General features: G+C 38.0%; 1 protein-coding gene across 1 annotated transcript; it reads left to right on the top strand.

Annotated features, from left to right (window-relative positions):
* The first annotated feature begins 1,588 nt into the window (after positions 1 to 1,588).
* LOC307249880 (protein-glutamine gamma-glutamyltransferase E-like) lies at positions 1,589 to 13,555 on the top strand. Its single transcript, XM_080026767.1, has 16 exons — positions 1,589 to 1,756; positions 2,761 to 2,925; positions 3,560 to 3,811; positions 4,020 to 4,138; positions 5,291 to 5,419; positions 6,190 to 6,367; positions 6,995 to 7,136; positions 7,540 to 7,649; positions 8,243 to 8,358; positions 8,759 to 8,885; positions 9,852 to 10,036; positions 10,314 to 10,377; positions 10,617 to 10,727; positions 11,033 to 11,196; positions 11,794 to 11,927; positions 12,530 to 13,555. The coding sequence occupies exons 1-16, from the start codon at positions 1,717 to 1,719 to the stop codon at positions 12,774 to 12,776; spliced, it is 2,283 nt and encodes a 760-aa protein (XP_079882893.1). The 5' UTR covers positions 1,589 to 1,716; the 3' UTR covers positions 12,777 to 13,555.
* Positions 13,556 to 20,170: the final 6,615 nt, after the last annotated feature.

Below are 20,170 nucleotides of genomic sequence, written 5' to 3'. Positions count from 1 at the left end.
GCACAGACACCCCAGATGGTCAGCAGGGAATACGTCGAAATGCATGTAAGTCATTATTTGATAATTTAGTATGGTTAAGCATGACTATGAATCATCATAACAACGTTTATAGGTCATAAAAGTCAAAAAGCATCATAGGTCCTCTTTAACCACAGCATACATGGTCAAATGTAAACACTTTGTATTTGGCCTAACACACACTATCTCCTGATGTTATACATGGTATCTTCTGATGTTATACATGGTAAATGGACACACTTATAGTTTGTCTCGTTCACCAATTCACACACACATTCATACACCGATAGCAGCAGCAGCTGCCAGGCAGGGTGCAAGCTAACTGTCAGGAGATATTTAGGGTTCAGTGTCTCTTTGCCCAGGGACACCCCGACATATGACGGGGAGGCGGGGGATCGAACCACCGACCCTGCACTCCAGTGGATGACTGCTCTACCTGCTTAGCCACAGGCACATACTTTTACCTATAAAACAAACTGTAACAGTATTTAGCTTTCACTGAATAGGAACATGTACCTGTTTGGCACTCACAAAGTTATCCATTGTTACGTTTAGGGGGAACATTTGTGTGGATTGTACCTCGGGAAAAATAAATTGGAAAAAGAGAGAGAATTTTTGACCAAACACAACTCCAATGTATGATAATGTCTCTGTAGAAGCTGGGTTTGCAAACAGGCTGCTGCTGGTTTTTTTCTAACAGGTTTGACCAACATATCAACACAAAGGGAGATTGTGTGGCAATGTTCATTAAAAAAGTCAAAACTCCCACGGAGATGAGTTTCTGCTCTGTATATTTTTTATAACCCTTATTAAAATTTAATTGTATTTTGGCACTACATTACATAGATACTTTGACATCTAAGACACTCCCTGTTAATTTATGTGTTTGTTTCCTTATCAGTCCGGTACAAACCAGTTTAGCTCATGTACCACTTCAACTGCCATGTCTGAGTTTCAATTAAATGTCATGCTAACAATGTTTGGGCTGAGGAAGCACCTGCAAACATCACAGTGATCAATAACTATCAGTGTGTATCACCACTGTGCAGGTGCAGTTATTGAACACTGTCAGTGATTCTGGAGAATGCTTGTTGTCAAAATCCCTTTTTGTACAAAATCAGTGAATATCTCTTCATGATCCGCTACCTGTCCGTACTGTGCGTGCGCTGCAAAAAAAAATCTGGTTTTAAAACACAGACTAGACTCTGTTTACATATAATTTGTTCACGTACCAGTTTACAGGGCCTAGGTTGTGTATTGAGCGTACTTCATAATACTGCATATCTCCACCTTTAATTGCACCATCTCTCTCTCTCTCTCTTCTCTCTATCCATCTAGCATCCATTTCATCATTACCTCGGGGTATTCCAAGTAGTAGAATAGTAGTATATTGTGAAATGCAATTATAATACTGGGTGGATATTAGTCATTAACATGTATAAATTCAAACTGACAGACACCCACACACATGCGCACACTGTTGAAAACAGGTTATGGTGTCTGCAAAACATAATAGCCTTGGCACAGAACCATTTAATTAAATTCCCAAGAAATGGTCAACAATTCAGGTTGCACACCTACTTTTTTGTGGGGTTGGGCTTGGAAAATGTTTTAGAATAAATACAGGACCCAACCTCCTTAAAGATAGCTCATCTCCGTCTTTACAACTGATACTCTGAGGAAGACCATTCTGCTAAGATGTGTTACCGATCGATGCCACGGCGCTGGGAAAGATCGAGTAAGTACACTAGAGGATTTTTTTAGAAAGGAAATTTGTCTTACTGTTGTACATTATATTTGGTGTCAGTGAGGTCATAATTGAAGTCAGAATTAAAGTGTTAACTAAGTATTTTATTTTAACAACTAAGAAATACATAACATAATATACATATAAAACAATTATTATACGTAATAATAAAAGTGCATGGGGTGACATAGCAAAGGACAAGCGGAGATTAATTAACCTTTTTTTTTTTTGGTTTGCATCCTTGTTGTGATGGTGCAGGTGTTGTGTGTGTTATAAAAAAGACAAAATGTCAATAAATACATTGTGGAAAAAAAAGTGCATGGGATGTCAAGAACAATTGAATCTGTAGAGAGTGAGAAATGTGAATGTTGATGATTAAGTATTTTAATTATTGTATTTTGGTTCATAATGAACAGCAAGTTAAGTATTTTCTATTTATTAATTAGACAAAGCCCCAGAATGTCAAACAATTGCAATACCTGGGGGTGTGGAGCGCGGAGGAGTGAGTGATTTGCTGAAACCACGCTGTAATAGAGGCCTGTCTGAGGGAACCATCTTAACCACTGCAGACACAAAGGGAGCAGCCGCAGCTAAAGCATTCACTTCTGCATAGTTGTGTTAATGCAATATTTTAGGAGATGCTGCCTACTACAATACAAGTAAATGTTGAAAAACATAAATATATGTTAGATGAAATTATCCCAGTTAGGCTTTATCAGAATGACAGATGTGTTGTTACGAAGTGAGATTAATGGGTATTTAATAGGTTAGCGAGGTATGTTGTTTTCAACATCACTGAGGTGGCACCGTTCTATACGGAGGCAGAGAAAAAGCCTTGTTTGCAACACTTTGTAATGCACTTATCACTTGATTACGGGTCAATAAACCTACGATCCTGATTCCTGAGAAAAACTAAAAGTGCTGATGAACTCTTAACATTTCTTATTAAGATATTTCCATTAACCTGTTCACCTTTGTGTGTCTTTGTGTTTCAGTCTTTCAGGACGTGGACTTCCACCCAAAGATCAACAACACAGAACACAGAACCAGTGAGATCTCAGAGCGCCAGCTGATCGTGAGGCGCGGCCAGGCCTTCACCGTGACACTAACACTGAATCGAGCTTTGAATGGAGAGCCACTCATGTTCACCGCACGTACAGGTTAGTATTTTGTTTATTCATTGTTATCAAGGTGCTACGACGAACTTTTGGATATTTCTGAAACTGTCAAATTTTTCCTCTGATGATCGTAAATTGCATGTAACAGCAAACAAGACCATCAGTGGCAAAGAATGTTATTTTTATATGGTCTTTCTTAATGCCTTTTTCATGGGGACGCTCACCCAGGAACAACAGCGGGCGTAGTAAAAACACGACCACTTTTGTCCAAAGGGGGGGGGGCGTGGTTTCAAGACAAGGGAATCACAAAGTACTTCACACAGGCAAATGCATAAAACATCATACAAAGGATATACTGTTTATTCTACTGCTAAGAAAAAACCTGGACGGACAGCAGAAGGTATAAGATCCATGCACGATCACTTAATGCTTACCTCATGTAGATGAGCCGACAGTCGTTGTAATTACTCAGAATTCCACCTTGGGGCGACAGAAGTTTCGCACTATAGCTTAAACTTTTCTTGGTTTAGACCTTTTTTAAAGTGATTTGTAGATAGTAAGTGCAATATACCAATACAGCAAATGAATGTTTTTTTAATTCACGTAGTTTTCCTTTTCTTATTAGTTTATACAAAAATGTAATAATTCGAAATAAAGACTCTCATTCATTCTATAGGAAAACATGCATCTGAAGACCGTGGGACGTTGTCAGACTTCTATTTGCCAGAGAGTGTCAGTTTACCCACAGCCAAGGCGGTGTGGAGGGTAGCGCACAACAGCAGCTCCTCCCCAGCCGAGGGCATCCTAAAGCTGGCCATCCTCCCCCCGCCTGAGACCCCCATAGGGAAGTGGAACCTGATGGTGAAACACGGGGACCATGACAGGCATCTGGCAACTCTGACATTGCTATTCAACCCCTGGTGTCCTGGTAGGTTTGTGTGTGTGTGTTCTATCTATCTATCTATCTATCTATCTATCTATCTATCTATCTATCTATCTATCTATCTATCTATCTATCTATCTATCTATCTATCTATCTATCTATCTATCTATCTATCTATCTATCTATCTATCTATCTATCTATCTATCTATCTATGTGTTAAGTTAATAGTTGTTGGTATCTGAACCCCTCTAGATGACGCAGTGTTTCTGGATGATGAGGACCAGAGGCAGGAGTACGTGATGAACGAACAAGGAATTGTCTACAAAGGAAGTGGAAACTATATCTCCCCTAAACTGTGGGACTATGGACAGGTACACACACGTGCACGCATGCACACACGCATGCGCACACACACAGAACCACATTTTTATGTATTCAAGTCAGCCATTCCACATGTTGAAGCTTTTATATTTGGTACTTGAAGTTGTAAACATAAATTCACAGGAAACAGTAAATACACAGGAAACATATTTTTTTTTACATACCTTCAACATGAAGTATCCAGTAGTGAGCAGTTACTTTAAATTAAAATCTTCATGGCAGTTATTTAGAGTTTTGACTTTGTTAAGGGGTAGGACTAGATACGTTTTTTTACTTCCTCCTACTTCCTTTTCGAACATGTGGAAAGTGTGTCGTTTTTTTGGGCGTTTTGTTTTTATTTATTCATCTACTACTATTTTAACTTAGTTTTTGTTACTTACATGTTCGAAATTAAGACAAAGTCACATTATGGATTCTCAAATATAATATGTCTCAGTTTTGCTGATACATTTGCCACTAATAATAATTTAACATTTTGTTTTTTGGTGAATAAATAAACAAAACAAAGTAAATGAACTAACAAAAAAGAACTTTAACCAATTAAAAGGTGCAACAAGAACCTTTTAAATATTTCTGAAACATTTATTATTTTTCCTTTGATGATGTTTCTAGTATAATACAGCTCTGGTAAAAATCTGGAAAAGAAACCAGTTTGGATTTTTCTTAAAACTTCATCTCTACATTACTTAATGGAAATGCTCTTAATGACAATATTTTGGGGGGGGGAGGGGTTTGGTAGAAATGTTGTCAGTAGTTTATATTATAAAACCAAAATGTTCATTCTACTCAAACATATGCATATGAATAGCAAAACGAGAGACAGTGAACATTTGGAGTGGTCTCTTAATCTTTTTCCAGCGCTGTATGTTTCAGATTAACCATTTGCAGATACTATTGCCACAAATTTAAATTAAAACATTTGTTATCTTTCCATCAGTTTTTTTTTAAAAAAATTAAATTTATAATTCACATATTTATTACATTTTCACAGACAGTACTTACTTGGTTACTATGTCACAGGATACTAATTCATACATTTCATAGCCTAAATTTCATGGATTTCATGGCGGCAACAACAAAGAATGACTACACACATACAATGAGACAAATCTAGAATACATTTTAACTAATCTCTCCATCAGTTTGAGGAAGACATGACAAAGATCTGCCTGAAGCTTCTGGACCTGAACCTGAAACACTTGGCGGACCCGGCTGATGACGACTCCGCTCGCTGTAACGTGGTCTACGTCAGCAGAGTGGTCAGCGCCATGGTAACACACTCACTTTATTTATACAGAGAGAGAGAGAGACAGAGAGACATGCTACATGTGTTTGTAAGCCTCACAATAAAACAATACATTTAGACGGACCATTTCGGACTGTGGTGAGCCAAAATCCAGCGACGATACAATGCACCATCGATGGGCTGGTGCCAGTGACTGTAAAAGTAATTTATATGTGCCAAGATTAGAGGGAAACTTAGATAGATAGATAGATAGATTAGATAGATAGATAGATAGATAGATAGATAGATAGATAGATAGATAGATAGATAGATAGATAGATAGATAGATAGATAGATAGATAGATAGATAGATAGATAGATAGATAGATAGATACATACATACATACATACATACATACATACATACATACATACATACATACATACATACATACATACATACATACATACATACATACATACATACATACATACATACATACATACATACATACATACATACATACATACATACATACATACATACATACATACATACATACATAGATACATACATAGATAGATTTGAAGGAGTCTCCTATACTGGCACTGAAGGGTGTGAATGTAGACGGTTATTGATGACAGATATGACTTTCTGTACACAGAGAGACATGTACGGTAGAGTATTAGGGCGACATTTTTTTTAGGGAGGGGACTGCTAACTTAGCAGTCCCCTCCCTAAAAAAAAGTTAGCTAAAAGGACCATATCACTTACTGAATCTTTGAGAATTCCTCTCTCTTTTGTCCCTTCCCCAGATAAACAGTTATGATGACCGAGGTGTGATAGCGGGTAAATGGGAAGAACCCTACGACAATGGGGTGCCCCCCACTCACTGGAATGGAAGTCATGCGATCCTTACTAAATGGCTCCAGAGTGGCTGTCATCCGGTGAAGTATGGGCAGTGCTGGGTGTTTGCTGCAGTGATGTGCTCAGGTACGGTAACATCTCACTCTGCCACACTTTTAAATGTACTCCAAAGAACTTTCCAATCGTGTTGATTATAGCACCCTCCTTTGGACAAAAGCAGTAGTGTTTTTTAACTATACCGGTTGTTGTTCCTGGGTGAGCGTACCCATTAGGGTTGCTGAAAATTCACGGAATTGACCCTTTTCAAATCCCGGGATAAAAGAAGGAAAAGAAGAAGGGACGAGCGAGGGGACTGCTAACTGCAGTAACTGACAGGAAGTTAGCTAGAAGAACCATTCCGCTTACAGCACATTTGAATGTGTTTGGTGGAACGGGGCGAACAGCGATGCTCCAGTTGTTTCATCTCTGACTCTAGACTAGAGGTAGTGCGGCTGCTTGTCGCTCAGTCTGTAGAACGGCGGTGCATCTCTCTCTCCACTCGCATGTCATTGAAAATATATAACCAGACACGTCAAAAGCCTCCCGTCTGAAAAGGCCATGATGGCGAGAGTATCTTTTATTAGTAAAGGCCACTATTAACGAAAAATGTCCCACCCAAAATCCCGGGTCCCGTTCAGCAACCCTATTACCCATGACAAAGGCATTAATAAAAACTATATAAAAATGTCATTCTTTGATTTCTGTTGGTTTCAGTGTTACGCCTACTGGGCATCCCGTGTCGCACCGTCACAAACTTCAACTCAGCCCACGACACCAACAAGAATCTGACCATTGAAAAGTACTACGACAACAAAGGAGTCCCAGTCCTAGTGAAAGAACCAGAGGACAGTATTTGGTGAGACACTTTAACTTTGATAACTGCTGCTGTACGTCCAGGTTTTCTCTTAGCAGTAGAATCAACAACTGAAACATTTCTTAAGGTGCAAACACACTGCAATCCGCCGCGCCGTGTGATCAAATCGTGACATTTTCGCCACCGCCCGCCCAGAGGAGCCTTCTCTCCTCTGGGGCTTTATTCTGGTGCTAACCGGCACTAAGTCTGCTGTGCTGATGGTGCTTTACCCAAATGCTAACCGGTGTAAACTTGGTTCATATAAAGCTAAACTGATAGCTGTACACAGCTTAATGCTAATATAAATGTGAAATGCCATTGATGCACTAACAAATTTAGCATTACTAGCGCATGTGTCTCGATAAATACAGTAAATAAATGTTACTGACTTTCTTGTTGTGTTCAGGAACTTCCACGTCTGGGTGGAGGCGTGGATGAAGCGTCCAGACCTGGCAGCAGACGGCAGTTATGATGGTTGGCAAGTTCTGGATCCAACACCTCAGGAGAAGAGCAACGGTACAGACTCTCTGGTTTATCTACAGACACTATAAAGATGCAGAAGGGCTTCTGGAGACATTTGTCAAATTTTGTTCACGATCCGATACCTGCCCGTACTGTGTGCTCTAATTAAAATTGGTGTTAATACACAGCCCAGGCTCTGTGAACTGGCATGTTGCTAGCTATGGTGCCCCATCGCCTTGTCAACATACCTTTTGTTTACATACCAGTTTAGAGAGCATAGGCGGTGTATTAACACTGTTTTCAGCACACAAACAGTAGAGAAGGGTAGTGGATCGTAAGGAGGTATTCACCGGTTTTGAAAAAAAAGTGATTTTGACAACATGCATTCTCAAAAATCGCTGACTCCACCTTTAACTGTGACGCATGTCCTTCCCCACTTTAATAACCTATAAAAATGCCAAGCAATTCTACACACTGCACCTTTAATTTATAACTAAATATAACTACTGAATACTGAATGGCACCAAATGAGAGTAACTTTGATAAATCAGCGACAGTCACAGTTTAAAAAAAAACTTAATTAGAACTATAATATCCCAAAAAACAACAAAGTCCATTCCATGATTTTCTTGCCTCTCCTCCCATAGGTGTGTTCTGCCTCGGTCCGGCCTCCGTCAAAGCCATTCTGAATGGAAACGTGGATCTGACGTATGACAACCCGTTTGTGTTCGCCGAGGTCAATGCTGACCATGTCGTCTGGCTGGTGAGTGAACAGAGGCTGAGCACAATCTCATCAACATGACATTTAGGGACATGTTAGAAATGATTTTTTTTCTGCATTTTAATGCATTATTAGACTGTCTAGAGAGACAGAGGTGAAATGGTACCTTCTGCTGTACATCCAAGTTTTTTCTTAGCCGTATAATCAACAACTGAAACATTTCTTGGGCTCTTCTTGGGATTTTTCTGAGTTCCTGCACCAGTGTCGGGGGGAGGGGGCGGGAGAGTTTGTAAACGCTGCCATACTGAGAAATACAGCGAGTTTTGTAGAGCTGACAGGATTAGTCAACTAATCAAAAAATGTACGTTAGAAGAAAAACATATCAATGACAGTGCCCATAACCATTGTGCGTATGTGTTTGTTTGTGTGTGTGTCCTGTCAGGTCAACAAAGACGGTTCACAAACTAAGATCTTGTCCAATACGAATACAGTCGGTCAGAACATTTCCACCAAGGCGGTCGGCTCTTTGATGAGGTCGGACCTTACAAACACCTACAAATACAGAGAGGGTGAGGTCACAGTCACACACACACACACACACACACACACACACACACACACACAAATGAGTATCCTGTATAATAAACTACTTGCCATGCCTATAATAGCATCTCCAATACCATTTTTATTTAAAGCCTCTGTAAACCTAAATACACATAATCCTTCGCACTTCGTAAGTGCCACCCACTTACGAAGTGGGGGGGTAGTTGCATGATAGTGAGCAGCTGAAAAGAGTTAGCCTCATTTGTCAAACCAAATTAAAGATATTGTCATTTAAGTTTGATAAACTTTACAGAAATTCGGTTTAGATGAGGTGGGCTATGCTCTTAACCTGGCACCGCCCGCCTACGTACTTCCGCTCAATTTTAATTTCCCTTCAGTAGTCAGTCTGGTTCTGCTGTATATTCGCGGGTTTTCCCCAGACAGATTTTTGACGGTCCAGTCAGCGAACAGAGGAAATGGCTCAGAAGCCGGCGCATGACATACTGTACGTCTCGACCAAACGTTCTGCGATTGATGGGCAGATCCAGAGTGGCACTGGGCAAATTAAATGAAGTACGATGGTCTGGTAGGACTAGGCTACTAAGCTCTGGAACTCATGACCAATCACAGCAGTTCTCTACCTAAACAGTAAAAAAAAAGGCTATCTTAGTGGACTTTGTTTTATAATATTTATGAACATTTATTTTCAATTATATTTTTGATTGAGACACCCAACTTTGGTATCATATATCGATTTTTACTTTTTTAGACCAGGTTAACAGACGCTTTAAATGTACTAATATTACAGGGGAGTGCTCGTGGTGTAGAGGCTCAGTCCTCTTCACAGCAGACCACGGGTTAGAATCCGGCCCGGGTCGTTCTCTGCATGTCATGCCCAGTTTTAACTCTGTCTCTCCACACTGTCAATAAATCATATAAAATGCCAAAAAAAATTATCTGAATTTTTTTTCTTCTGTTTACTAATATTACAGGAACATGGAAGGAGAGGTCTGTGTTTGATCACGCCCGGAACAGAGATTACTCCGAAGCCGACGGCAGTGGAGACACGGATGAGGATGACGATGAGGCAGTTAAGGATGGAGGGAAGAAGACAGATGAGAATGGAGGGAAGGAACCAACACCAGACGACCCTCAACTGAAACTACGATTTAAAGAGGTACTGTATGTCACAGTGTCGAAGAAGTTACCATTATTTACTGTAGCTACTGTATTTTGTATTACTATACCTCTGGATAAATAAAGTGTCTGTTTGTCTGTCTATCTATCTATATCCAAACATCCATCCATCCATCTACTTGTCTATCTATCTATCTATCTATCTATCTATCTATCTATCTATCTATCTATCATCAAAATGTCAAATAAAGGGGGAAAAAAATAAATAAATAGAAAATCTTTTAAGAAAACTCAAACTAAATTGTGTTGTGCTGCAGGTGTCCAAACCGAGGAACGGTAAGGATGTGAAGCTGAAGCTGGTTCTGAACAGCCAGATGAGAGGTAAATCACAAATATGCAAAAACCCTCTTTCACATGTAGAAAATGGATCCGTAAATGCGTAAATACGATTATTCTAGTAATTTCAGAATAAATAAATATTTGCAAGTCGAAAAAAATACATGTTTGTGGATATTGAAATTCGTGTGAATCTTGATACACACACTTGTGAATTGTATTATATGCTTTTACAAAAATGTTTTGCTTTTACAGATAATAATGTCCAATAAAATCTTCCATAGGTAACAGACCCGTGTTCATCGGCATCAGCGTCCAGGCCATGACCTACAACGGTCGGCCCTTTCAGAACATACAGTACGAGAGGCTGGAGAAGATGCTGCCGTTTGGGAAAGGTGACACTCTTCCATCCATCTATCTATCTGTCTGTCTCTCCGTCTGTCTGTCTGTCTATCTAGCGGATGTTTACATTTCATCGTTACCTCAAAGTATTCAAAGAAACATAGTAGTATAGTGTGAATAGTATATTGTCCACATCTTTGTCCGTATGTCTGTCTGTCTGTCCGTCCGTCCGTCCGTCCATCCATCCATCCGTCCATCCATCCATCCATCTATCTATCTATCTATCTATCTATCTATCTATCTATCTATCTATCTATCTATCTATCTAACTAACCAATGCCTGTCCCCTCCTCTCTAGATGTGTCTGTCCCCATAGTGGTCCCATTTTCGGCGTACAGTAAAGCGATGTTGCTTAGCGACAGCATGAAGGTCTCTGCAGTCGTCATGGATAACTGCATTCCAAATGGAACATACCTGGCTGAGGATGACATCGTGCTGCTAGACCCGCCCATCTCTGTCTCGGTCAGTGGAAAATCTGTCTTTCTGTCTGTCTGTCTGTCTGTCTGTCTGTCTATCTATCTGCCAGTGTCTCTTCTCATAGTCAAACTGTGGAAAAACCTAAACTCAAAATGTACAAAATAGTAGCAATACTGCATTGAATTAAATTAAATTAATTGTTGCTAGCTACGGTGGGCTATTTGTTTACATAACTGTTTACATACTGTTTACAGAGCCTAGGCTGTGTATGAACACCATATTTTCATTCAGCACACGCAGTGCAGACAGGGAGCAGATTGTGAGGAGATATTCACTGATTTTGACATAAAGAGTGATTTTCTCAACAAGCGTTCTCCAGAATCACTGACTTCACCTTTAAAAACAAACTTTGTAAACTCACTGAAACAACAGCACACCCATGCATTAAGAGAATAGAGAACAACAGATAAAAATAGGGGAATTTGTGCAAATAAAGCAATCTTTTTGGAGTTTTAAATCTTCCAATGTATCTGTGTTGCAATGGAGAAAAACAGATAAAAAAGGGCAAATGAAAACTTAAAAGCAATGTTTTATTTTATTTTATGATGAATAATCTGTCAAAATAAAATGTGTGTGTTGCAGGTGTCTGGTGTGGCCAGAGTTAACCAGGAGACAATGGGACAACTGGTTTTCACAAACCCGGTCCAAGAGACACTACAGAAGTGCACACTGACGCTCTCTGGCAGCGGACTGTGGAGGCACCCCATTGAAATTCAGTGAGTGTGTGTTTGTATCAGTCTGTAGCTGATTATTTAGAAAATGTATAAAATAAATGTTAATCTTTTTTCCCCCCTTAAATTATTAATAATTTTTCTTATTTTAAAGTTCTTATTAGTATTATTTTTTTCTTCATCTTTTCTATACACTCTAAATGTATGCTCGTTTGTGTCTATGTCTTCAACAACTGAAAAAATAAACAAATAATAATAATTATATTTCTGTGGCCCCAAAAAAGAGGTTTTATCCAACGCCAGAGGAAAATCACCAGCGCCAAAATGATAAAAAATATTGAATAAAAAGAGCTTTTCAAAACTTTTCTATATGTGTTTCTAATTCAGCTCAATTCAACACCTATTACTTGCAGTTGCCGTGGTTTAGATTCAAATCCGTTTTTTATTTTAAATGTGTCACATAAGACTTTTCTTCATTCAATTTTTTTAATAATAATTTTACTTGGTCTGATAAGCAACCAAAAATGTCAAAATGTAAGTAATTTAAAAGCAGTATTGCCCTGCCATTATCTCGATAGCACAACATAACTATTCCATTAAGAAATGTTTATTTGTTTAATAATCCTTACTCTTTGTGTTCCCCACAGGATTGCAGATATGAAGCCAAACACCAAACTTGTTGTCAAGTTCCCGTTTGTCCCGTACAAAGCCGGATTGAAGACACTGATGGCCGATTTCGACTGCTCTCTCTTCAGGGACATTACCTGCAGCTGCACCGTCAATGTGCAGCACTCACTCTACATTTACATTCCCGAGCACGAAATGTGCAATAGACCAGCACCCACTTGTGGTCCCGAACCAGTGCCATTATGGGGTATGCCAATTGTAGGTTAAGTTGCCCCCATGAGGAATTCTAAGTAATTACTGCTGTATCTCAAGCTACATCTGCTAACATCAATCCTACACATTTTCTTCTTATACATGTACTCAGGGCTCAGTTTTTAGGCTATACATTTTTATTTTTATTTTTTTTACAAGTCACCGTCATTTGGCAAGTAGTTTACTACTATTGTAATGCTACCTACCATTTCCCTACAAAGTTATAATTTTCAGTTTTTGAAGAAATAATTTTTTCGATATTTGTGAAATCAAATTCATGGTCAATTGAATAGTTTATTGATGTGTAGTCACATCCTGAACACATAAAACCAACAATCATTCATATAAGCCTACATATCATGACATCGCAAACAGCCAAGCGCTTGGTCCTGCTGCAGTATCGTGAAAGAGCCTCTTTATAACAGGCATCTGGCCTGGTTTTGGGGGGCTCAGAAAACTAATTTTAGCTCAGACTCAAACTGAATGTACTTACACACACAAACGTGTTAACAAAATTGAACTTCTTCTTTTACGGTCAGATTAAGATTAACGATAAATTATCGTGTGCCATAAAATTATTTCAGTCCACCGTGTTAGCCTGTTAAAGCTATTGCCCAGGTACACTGTATGTAGGGAGGGGGATCCTTATTTTTATTGATACCATTATAGAGACTCCACAATCCAAATCTTTATTGATACTATTTTGTTATTTTGTTAAGAGATCTGGTGGAGGCTATTATCGCTTAAATTGCTTACAAGATGATCAGAGCTCAAGACATTAAACAGGTCATAATTCTATATTAACTACCAATTTTATATTGCTGGAAAAACAAGTATTTCAACAAAAACTCAAAATTTGTTTTTTCTTGATGTTACATTAGAATACACCATGATAACCTTTTATGGACCTTTGCCTAACTATCATTTTACTGAGCCGACCTGAACACATCACATTTAAACCGTTTGCGATTTCTTTTTTTCCTTTTATTTTTTAAGCTCTTATCCTGCAGATTTAACCATGGCTTTAAAAAACTGCATCACTTTGTTTAACTGACGGGACTTACTACACAGTCTCCCGTTTGCTGATCACTGTGAAATAGTTTCAATGTTATACTCTTATGCTTTTTACACTTATACTTTATTTAGCACACTTAAGTATGTTAACATTAACTTCACATTATTGAGCTGTGAGCCATTAGTCATACTAAGTGCACACTATGAACACCATGCATACAGGGAGTATAGACAGTCTTAGTAAATAATCGGCTCATCACTTGGTTTACAAGGTCAGACAACTTTTGAGAACTCTGCCTGCACCCATAGCAACTACTTAGCAACGGCCCTTCTCAAGTTACACCTGCACCTAGTGTAGTTTCCTCCCCTCATTTAATGTATCTTCTGCCATTGGATGGAATGCGCTAAGAGGCTGGGACCAGCCTGGGGCACTACACAGGGGAGGTCAAGCCTAACATCCACGGCCTACCTCCAACTATAGTCAACCAATCAGATGTATTGTATGTGTTACATACTGTATAACAAACCATAATAATAAACCTTTAAGCTTTGAAATAAATCTTGTACTTGTTTTTCCTTCTACAACTCTGGAGAAAAGAACAAGTTTTTTCAAAACATCACCGCTGCTATGAATGAATGACAAGACTGTGCCCTCTGCAGAGGCAGCAGCTGATGGAGGTTTTTGTTTTTAGAGAAGGAGTTGATGCATGGTTGAAGGAGTTTTGTCAAGACAGTCGAAGGTTCAACACTTTTGACTAGGGTTGTTCACGTGTACATGTGTAACCGTTTTGGTAAATAATAACCGTTTAGGAAAAATCAATAAACGAACCATTTTCTTGTTAAATTATTATTATTTCCAGGAGTGGTGGGCGATGTGAGCTACTGTAAGCTACTAAAGCAGATAACACAACACATTATTGTGTTTGGTTACAATATTTATTAATTTAACTTTTTAACTGCTCCACCTTCAGTTTCACATTAGTTTTAGTCTCTGTCTCAAACAGCTGGTCCTAACAGCTGGTCGGCGGTTCTCATGATTTAACAGATATCGCTATTTACTAATTGGGGAAACCATGGAGAAAAAGGGAGCCGCAGGACACAGTTTTTTTTCTAACAAAGTTTTCCTAGGAGAGGTTGCATTTGCCGCTGCACACTCCCCCCCCCCCCCCCCCCCCCCCCCCTCCGGTCTTCCTAATAAAGCAGCCTAACTGGAGTCACGATATCCCGAGACCAACCCAACAAAACGGATAACGAGACAAATGATACCTTATACAGTCTACATAGCCTATTGTGTGTCTGTGTGTTTTTGTGTGTGTGTGTGTGTGTGTGTGTGTGCCTATTGACCTCTGCTCTCTGTCCATGGTGCTGAAACACCATGTCAAGATGAGTGTTTTCACTTTTCTCAACAATATGCATTGTGAACGTGAGATGAAGGCCTACACTCATAAAAAATATCCTGCTCGATCTACTTAAAAAAAATCAAGGCAACTTTTTGCATAAAATTATTATGATGAAAATGCAAAAATACTATTTGTATGAACTACATCCATCTTTGAATGCAAGGAATACATTTAGCAAGTAAAGTCTACTTAGTAAAATTAAGTTGACTTTCCTTGCAAAATGTATTTCTTACGATAGAAAAATTATGTAGTTCTTACGAAGAAAATCTAGTTACCTGTGCATCAATGGCTATGCCAGCCTGCTTCTGGAGTCCTTCATCCCTGGCTTTGTAGGCGACATAAATGTTGAGGACGAATGAGGTGAGCGCCTCAGAAAACTGAAATACACCAAAGAGAATAGAACCCATCGTTACTGTTGCTTCATTAAGTTTCTTGGTCTGATTTTTCACTTACAAAATGCTTCACTGAGAGTTACAACCAAGTGATTCATAAAACATCAGACCAGCCTGTATTTGTACTATATGACTTCAACACAGACACACACTAGATTAGGGCTGACCTCGAATAGTCGACTAGAGAAGTAGATAAGTCGCAAAAAAAAGTGTGCGTTTGAATGCAGAATTGTCTAAGATACCATCCATAGTGTGTACGTGGGTTTAAACCGCAATGCTGGTCTGGTGTATTGTAAACGCACAAGCAATCCAAAAACCGATGAGCCAATTCAAGCAGAAATGCGGACTGAATTGATAAAATGTGTGTCAAGCGCAGCTAAGCTAACGGTGCTAACCTAGCGAGGCAGGAAAAATAATGAGCCACGGGCTAAATTTTAGCCACTAAGATAAAACGGCAAGCTAAACTAACTCCATTCAGATAACACGGCAGGCTAAAATGAAGCTGAAGGCTACAAAAATAGCATCTAATAGCAGGAAAAGCTTAACTGGCTTAAAATGCAAGCAATACTGGACTTTTTAACCTCATATTTTTTATTTATCCGATTTTTGAAAAATAAATGTAACCAGTCAATACAACACTAGAAATACATATGAAATACATATTAACATTGCTCTGAGAACTAAATTCTTACCTTAAACTTCAGTCCACGTTCAGCCAACTGACGAAATGACCGCAGATGACAGAAGATTTGAATCCTCCCACTTCACAGTTCAAAGAGAGTAAACACAACAAGATCATTGCTTGTTGTGTGTGGGTTTACATAAAAACATTGGCTGGGATTACGTACATAGCCTATATCTTGTTAAGGAAGCAATGCACAATGTCTTATAATTAGGGCTGTCAAAATTAACTAATTTTTTTAACGCAATTAATGCATGTGCAGAATCGAAGCAACAGGAGAAACATTCTGCTCCATTCACGGGAGGAAACAAACGTCTGCAGTTTTCAGAGGTGTGTGTGATTAATATGTGACATCAACATAACGTCGGCTTTCTGTTACAAATGAACAGTCCCATAGAATGTGGTCGCGCGTGCAAACACACACGCACACACGTGCGCAAACTGCAATCAGGTTGTATTCAGGGATGCAAAACCATGGATTCACCAAATAAATGCCATTCTATAGCCTATCCTATATTTTCTCAAAGACATAGGAATAGAGACAGCCAAATTGAAGTATGGTGTGGTCGCATATGTTTTACTTGATTATAATTTATTTGCAGTATTTACACCATCATTTGGATTTTCAAAGAATAAAAAAACTACATTTAAATGTATATTCACCTTCTGCCCTTTATCTTTCCATTCATACAACAATATACACAGAAAATGGTAATTTTTCGGGCCTATTTCGAATGGTAGAATTAATCGTGATTAATCGTGATTAATCCACAAAATCCTGTGATTAATCTGATTAAAAATTGTAATCGTTTGACAGCCCTACTTATAATACTAACAAATGCAGATTAAGTCCAGGACTAGATTGTTTTTTTGTAGAGATAAAATCATATATTTTCAATGTTAATATCACAGGTGAAATTGTGTATTTGGGTCAATGACGTGACGCCCATTTTTTTGTGTCCGTAAGGTTAAATTAAATTTGAAAATGTGGAAACAAAAAAAAAGCTTACACATTACTGTAACATATTCATTTCTAGAGACCCTATTAGAAAGTTTTTGGTTTTATTCAATTTTGAGAGAATATTTGGAGATAAAAGGCAAAAATGTCTAAGTGGTGTAACCGTCAAAACTTCGTACCACAAAATGTAACTTGCTTAAATACAGTGAATTTCTCAATATAACATCCTATAAACTATTTTGGCATTATCCTAAAATGGAGGTCATTGTGAGTATATAAATTATATTTAAATACAACTTTCATATTTGTTCTAATAATTTGGGGAGCGAGCGAATGTCCTGAATTGTCAAGTGGTGTAACCATCATTCAAGGTGCCATTTTGTTCAAATCTTTAAGAACAGTAAAGGACCCCTGATGAACATGACTGCTGCATTCCAAAGTTAAGAGCTCTCCAAGAAATATAAGATATTTGCACTTTTAGGGTATGTCAAGTATCATTTGGGTTACATGTCAAATGGTGTAACCCAAATAAAACGTTGAAAAAATATTTTTTACATAAATAGTATTATTTGTTTTAAGAATTATATTTGATTTATTCACACCAAGACCATGTCCTCAGATATGAGTCTATGATAATGCCTGTCAAAATCGATTTTTAGTCGAAATGTCAAATGGTGTAACCGGTTACACCATTTGACTAATTTGACAAACATCTCGGTTTTTGTCAATTTTTTTCAAAATTCACTAGTTTATGATACTGGTTTAAAATGAAATATGAGCTCAATTACTTTTTTAAACCAGTTTTAGGTTATTATTGTTTGTATCTTCTAAAATAGTTGGTATTTCCACAACTTTATCACCAAAGCTAGGTACGGCTAGGATGAAATCATTAAGTGGCATGATATTGTGATTTTTTAATTCATGCTTAGCTTCAATGCATATTTTTATATAATTCCTTTTCATTTTAATGTCACATAATTTCATAATACATGAATAAATTATATAAATGAAGCATATGAACAGTGACACCTAATGTGGAAGGATGAACAGCAGCTTTAAATACCTAGAACTCCAACAATTTGTGAATAGTAGAAAATGTTAATCAAATTTAGGCTGCAGAATTGAGCAACTTTCTCTACAATAGATGCCACATTCAAAAGAGGAAACAAGCCAATTACCTTGCAAAAAGAGGACAGGAAAGGTAGTTTTCATGAACAGAAACAAGCGTGCACTCACACTCACATGTGCTGCTGCAAGCTTTTTTCTTAAATGTAATCAGATCACAAGGCATAACGTCAACCAAATAATACCTTGCTTTCAGATTGATATAACTAGATATGAATTCACTGTTTAAAAGGGAATGCAGGAGCAGGACCCTTAACATACATGAATTTCCTAGTCTCTTCTACCCATCCACCTAGCTCTTTCTCACAAACAAACATAGACACACTTAAACGCACAAATACACAATTTGTTAAGACTTTTTGTTGTTGATTGAATTTTTTCCATAAATACAATCAAATGAGTTCCACCCTAGAACATGTGTCATCCATGGAGATCTTTATTTAAGAGTGTTTTCTTTAGGTTTAAGAGCATATAATTACAAAATCTGAATGTGAAAACAATACGGCATGCTCTTGAACCAGAAGACCACGCTCGTGAATAAAGATAGATAATTACTCCATAGTCACCTTAATGGTATTTGTTGACCAATGTTTTAAGTACATGAAAACAAAATCCAATGGCAAGTCCAAACACAGTAACTATCTTGACTGTAGTGCCTGATTTCAGTGTTGTTTATGAAACTTTTTGGCTGTAGAAGCAACACCGTCAAGTGGTGTAACTGGTTTGTGTCAAATGGTGTAACCAGTATTTTTCCTAAAAAAATCAAAATGTACATGTAAATTAATGTAGGCCAGAATTGATTACTCTTCTTAAATGTATTAAATCATTTTTAACACTTTTAACACGATTGGTCAACAATTATTTAGAAAACAAGATGTTTCCAGCTAACGTCCTGCTCAAAATTGCAAAAACGCATAAAATTTTGATTTAGGGGTTATCCAAATAAAATCTTTTTGCATGTGATATTTTGAAATGGAAGTTATTATTCTTATGAGTTACACTCATATTACACTATGGTGGACAAAATAATGAATATTTCTTATTCTTTTGTGGTTACACCATTTGACATTGTCAGGTCCATTTGGGCCTACTTTTAGTAGAAAATTGTGTAAATCCCATTTCCCATGAAATAAAACTAACAGAAACACAAAATGTATATTTTAAATTGATTCAAGGATGCTTTTAAAATATATTTTTGAAAGATTTTCAAAAAACCATCATGACAACCCTTATTCGTCATTGACCCATTTACATCCTTTCAGAATATTTTTTTTCAGCGTAGTAGGGTGTATTTAGGTGCTTAGTGTGGGTGTGAGAGACAGAGAGAGAGAGAGTTAGAAACTCCAGGAATTGTGTAGGAATTGTGTATAAAGTCGAAATATATGACCATCTGCCTAAAGCGCCTTCTTTTTGACAAATCGGACGAACGGCACTTCGGACCAATGCGTTCCGTTTTCGTAACATTGAACCATTGGCATAGCGGCAAGTCGATCAAATGGGAAATATTTCAGACCATTGAGACGTCAGAACAATGAGGCGTTGGAATTACGGGCAGGCCCCTCTCCGGCAGCGTGTGTGATTATAATTTTAGCATCATGACTCCAGTATATTCTGCAGACTCAATGTCCCCGCTAGCGCCAGTATTATTTTGACCGGTTAAGGGAAGAATTCATTGGGCAGCTTTCTTATTTAAGGTAAACAGTAGCCTACTAACATCTTTAGAACTGACCAAATGCCTAATAAAACGGTACATCCCATAGAAAAGTAAGCTAACGAACATTAGCCGTTATGACCATGGGTTATAACTTGTTAGCTAGTGGTTACTGCCTGAATATATT

The sequence above is a fragment of the Ammodytes marinus genome, assembly GCF_949987685.1.
Source record: "Ammodytes marinus genome assembly, chromosome: 4".
Lineage (NCBI taxonomy): Eukaryota > Metazoa > Chordata > Actinopteri > Uranoscopiformes > Ammodytidae > Ammodytes > Ammodytes marinus.
This window is presented reverse-complemented; position numbering and strand designations above follow the sequence as displayed.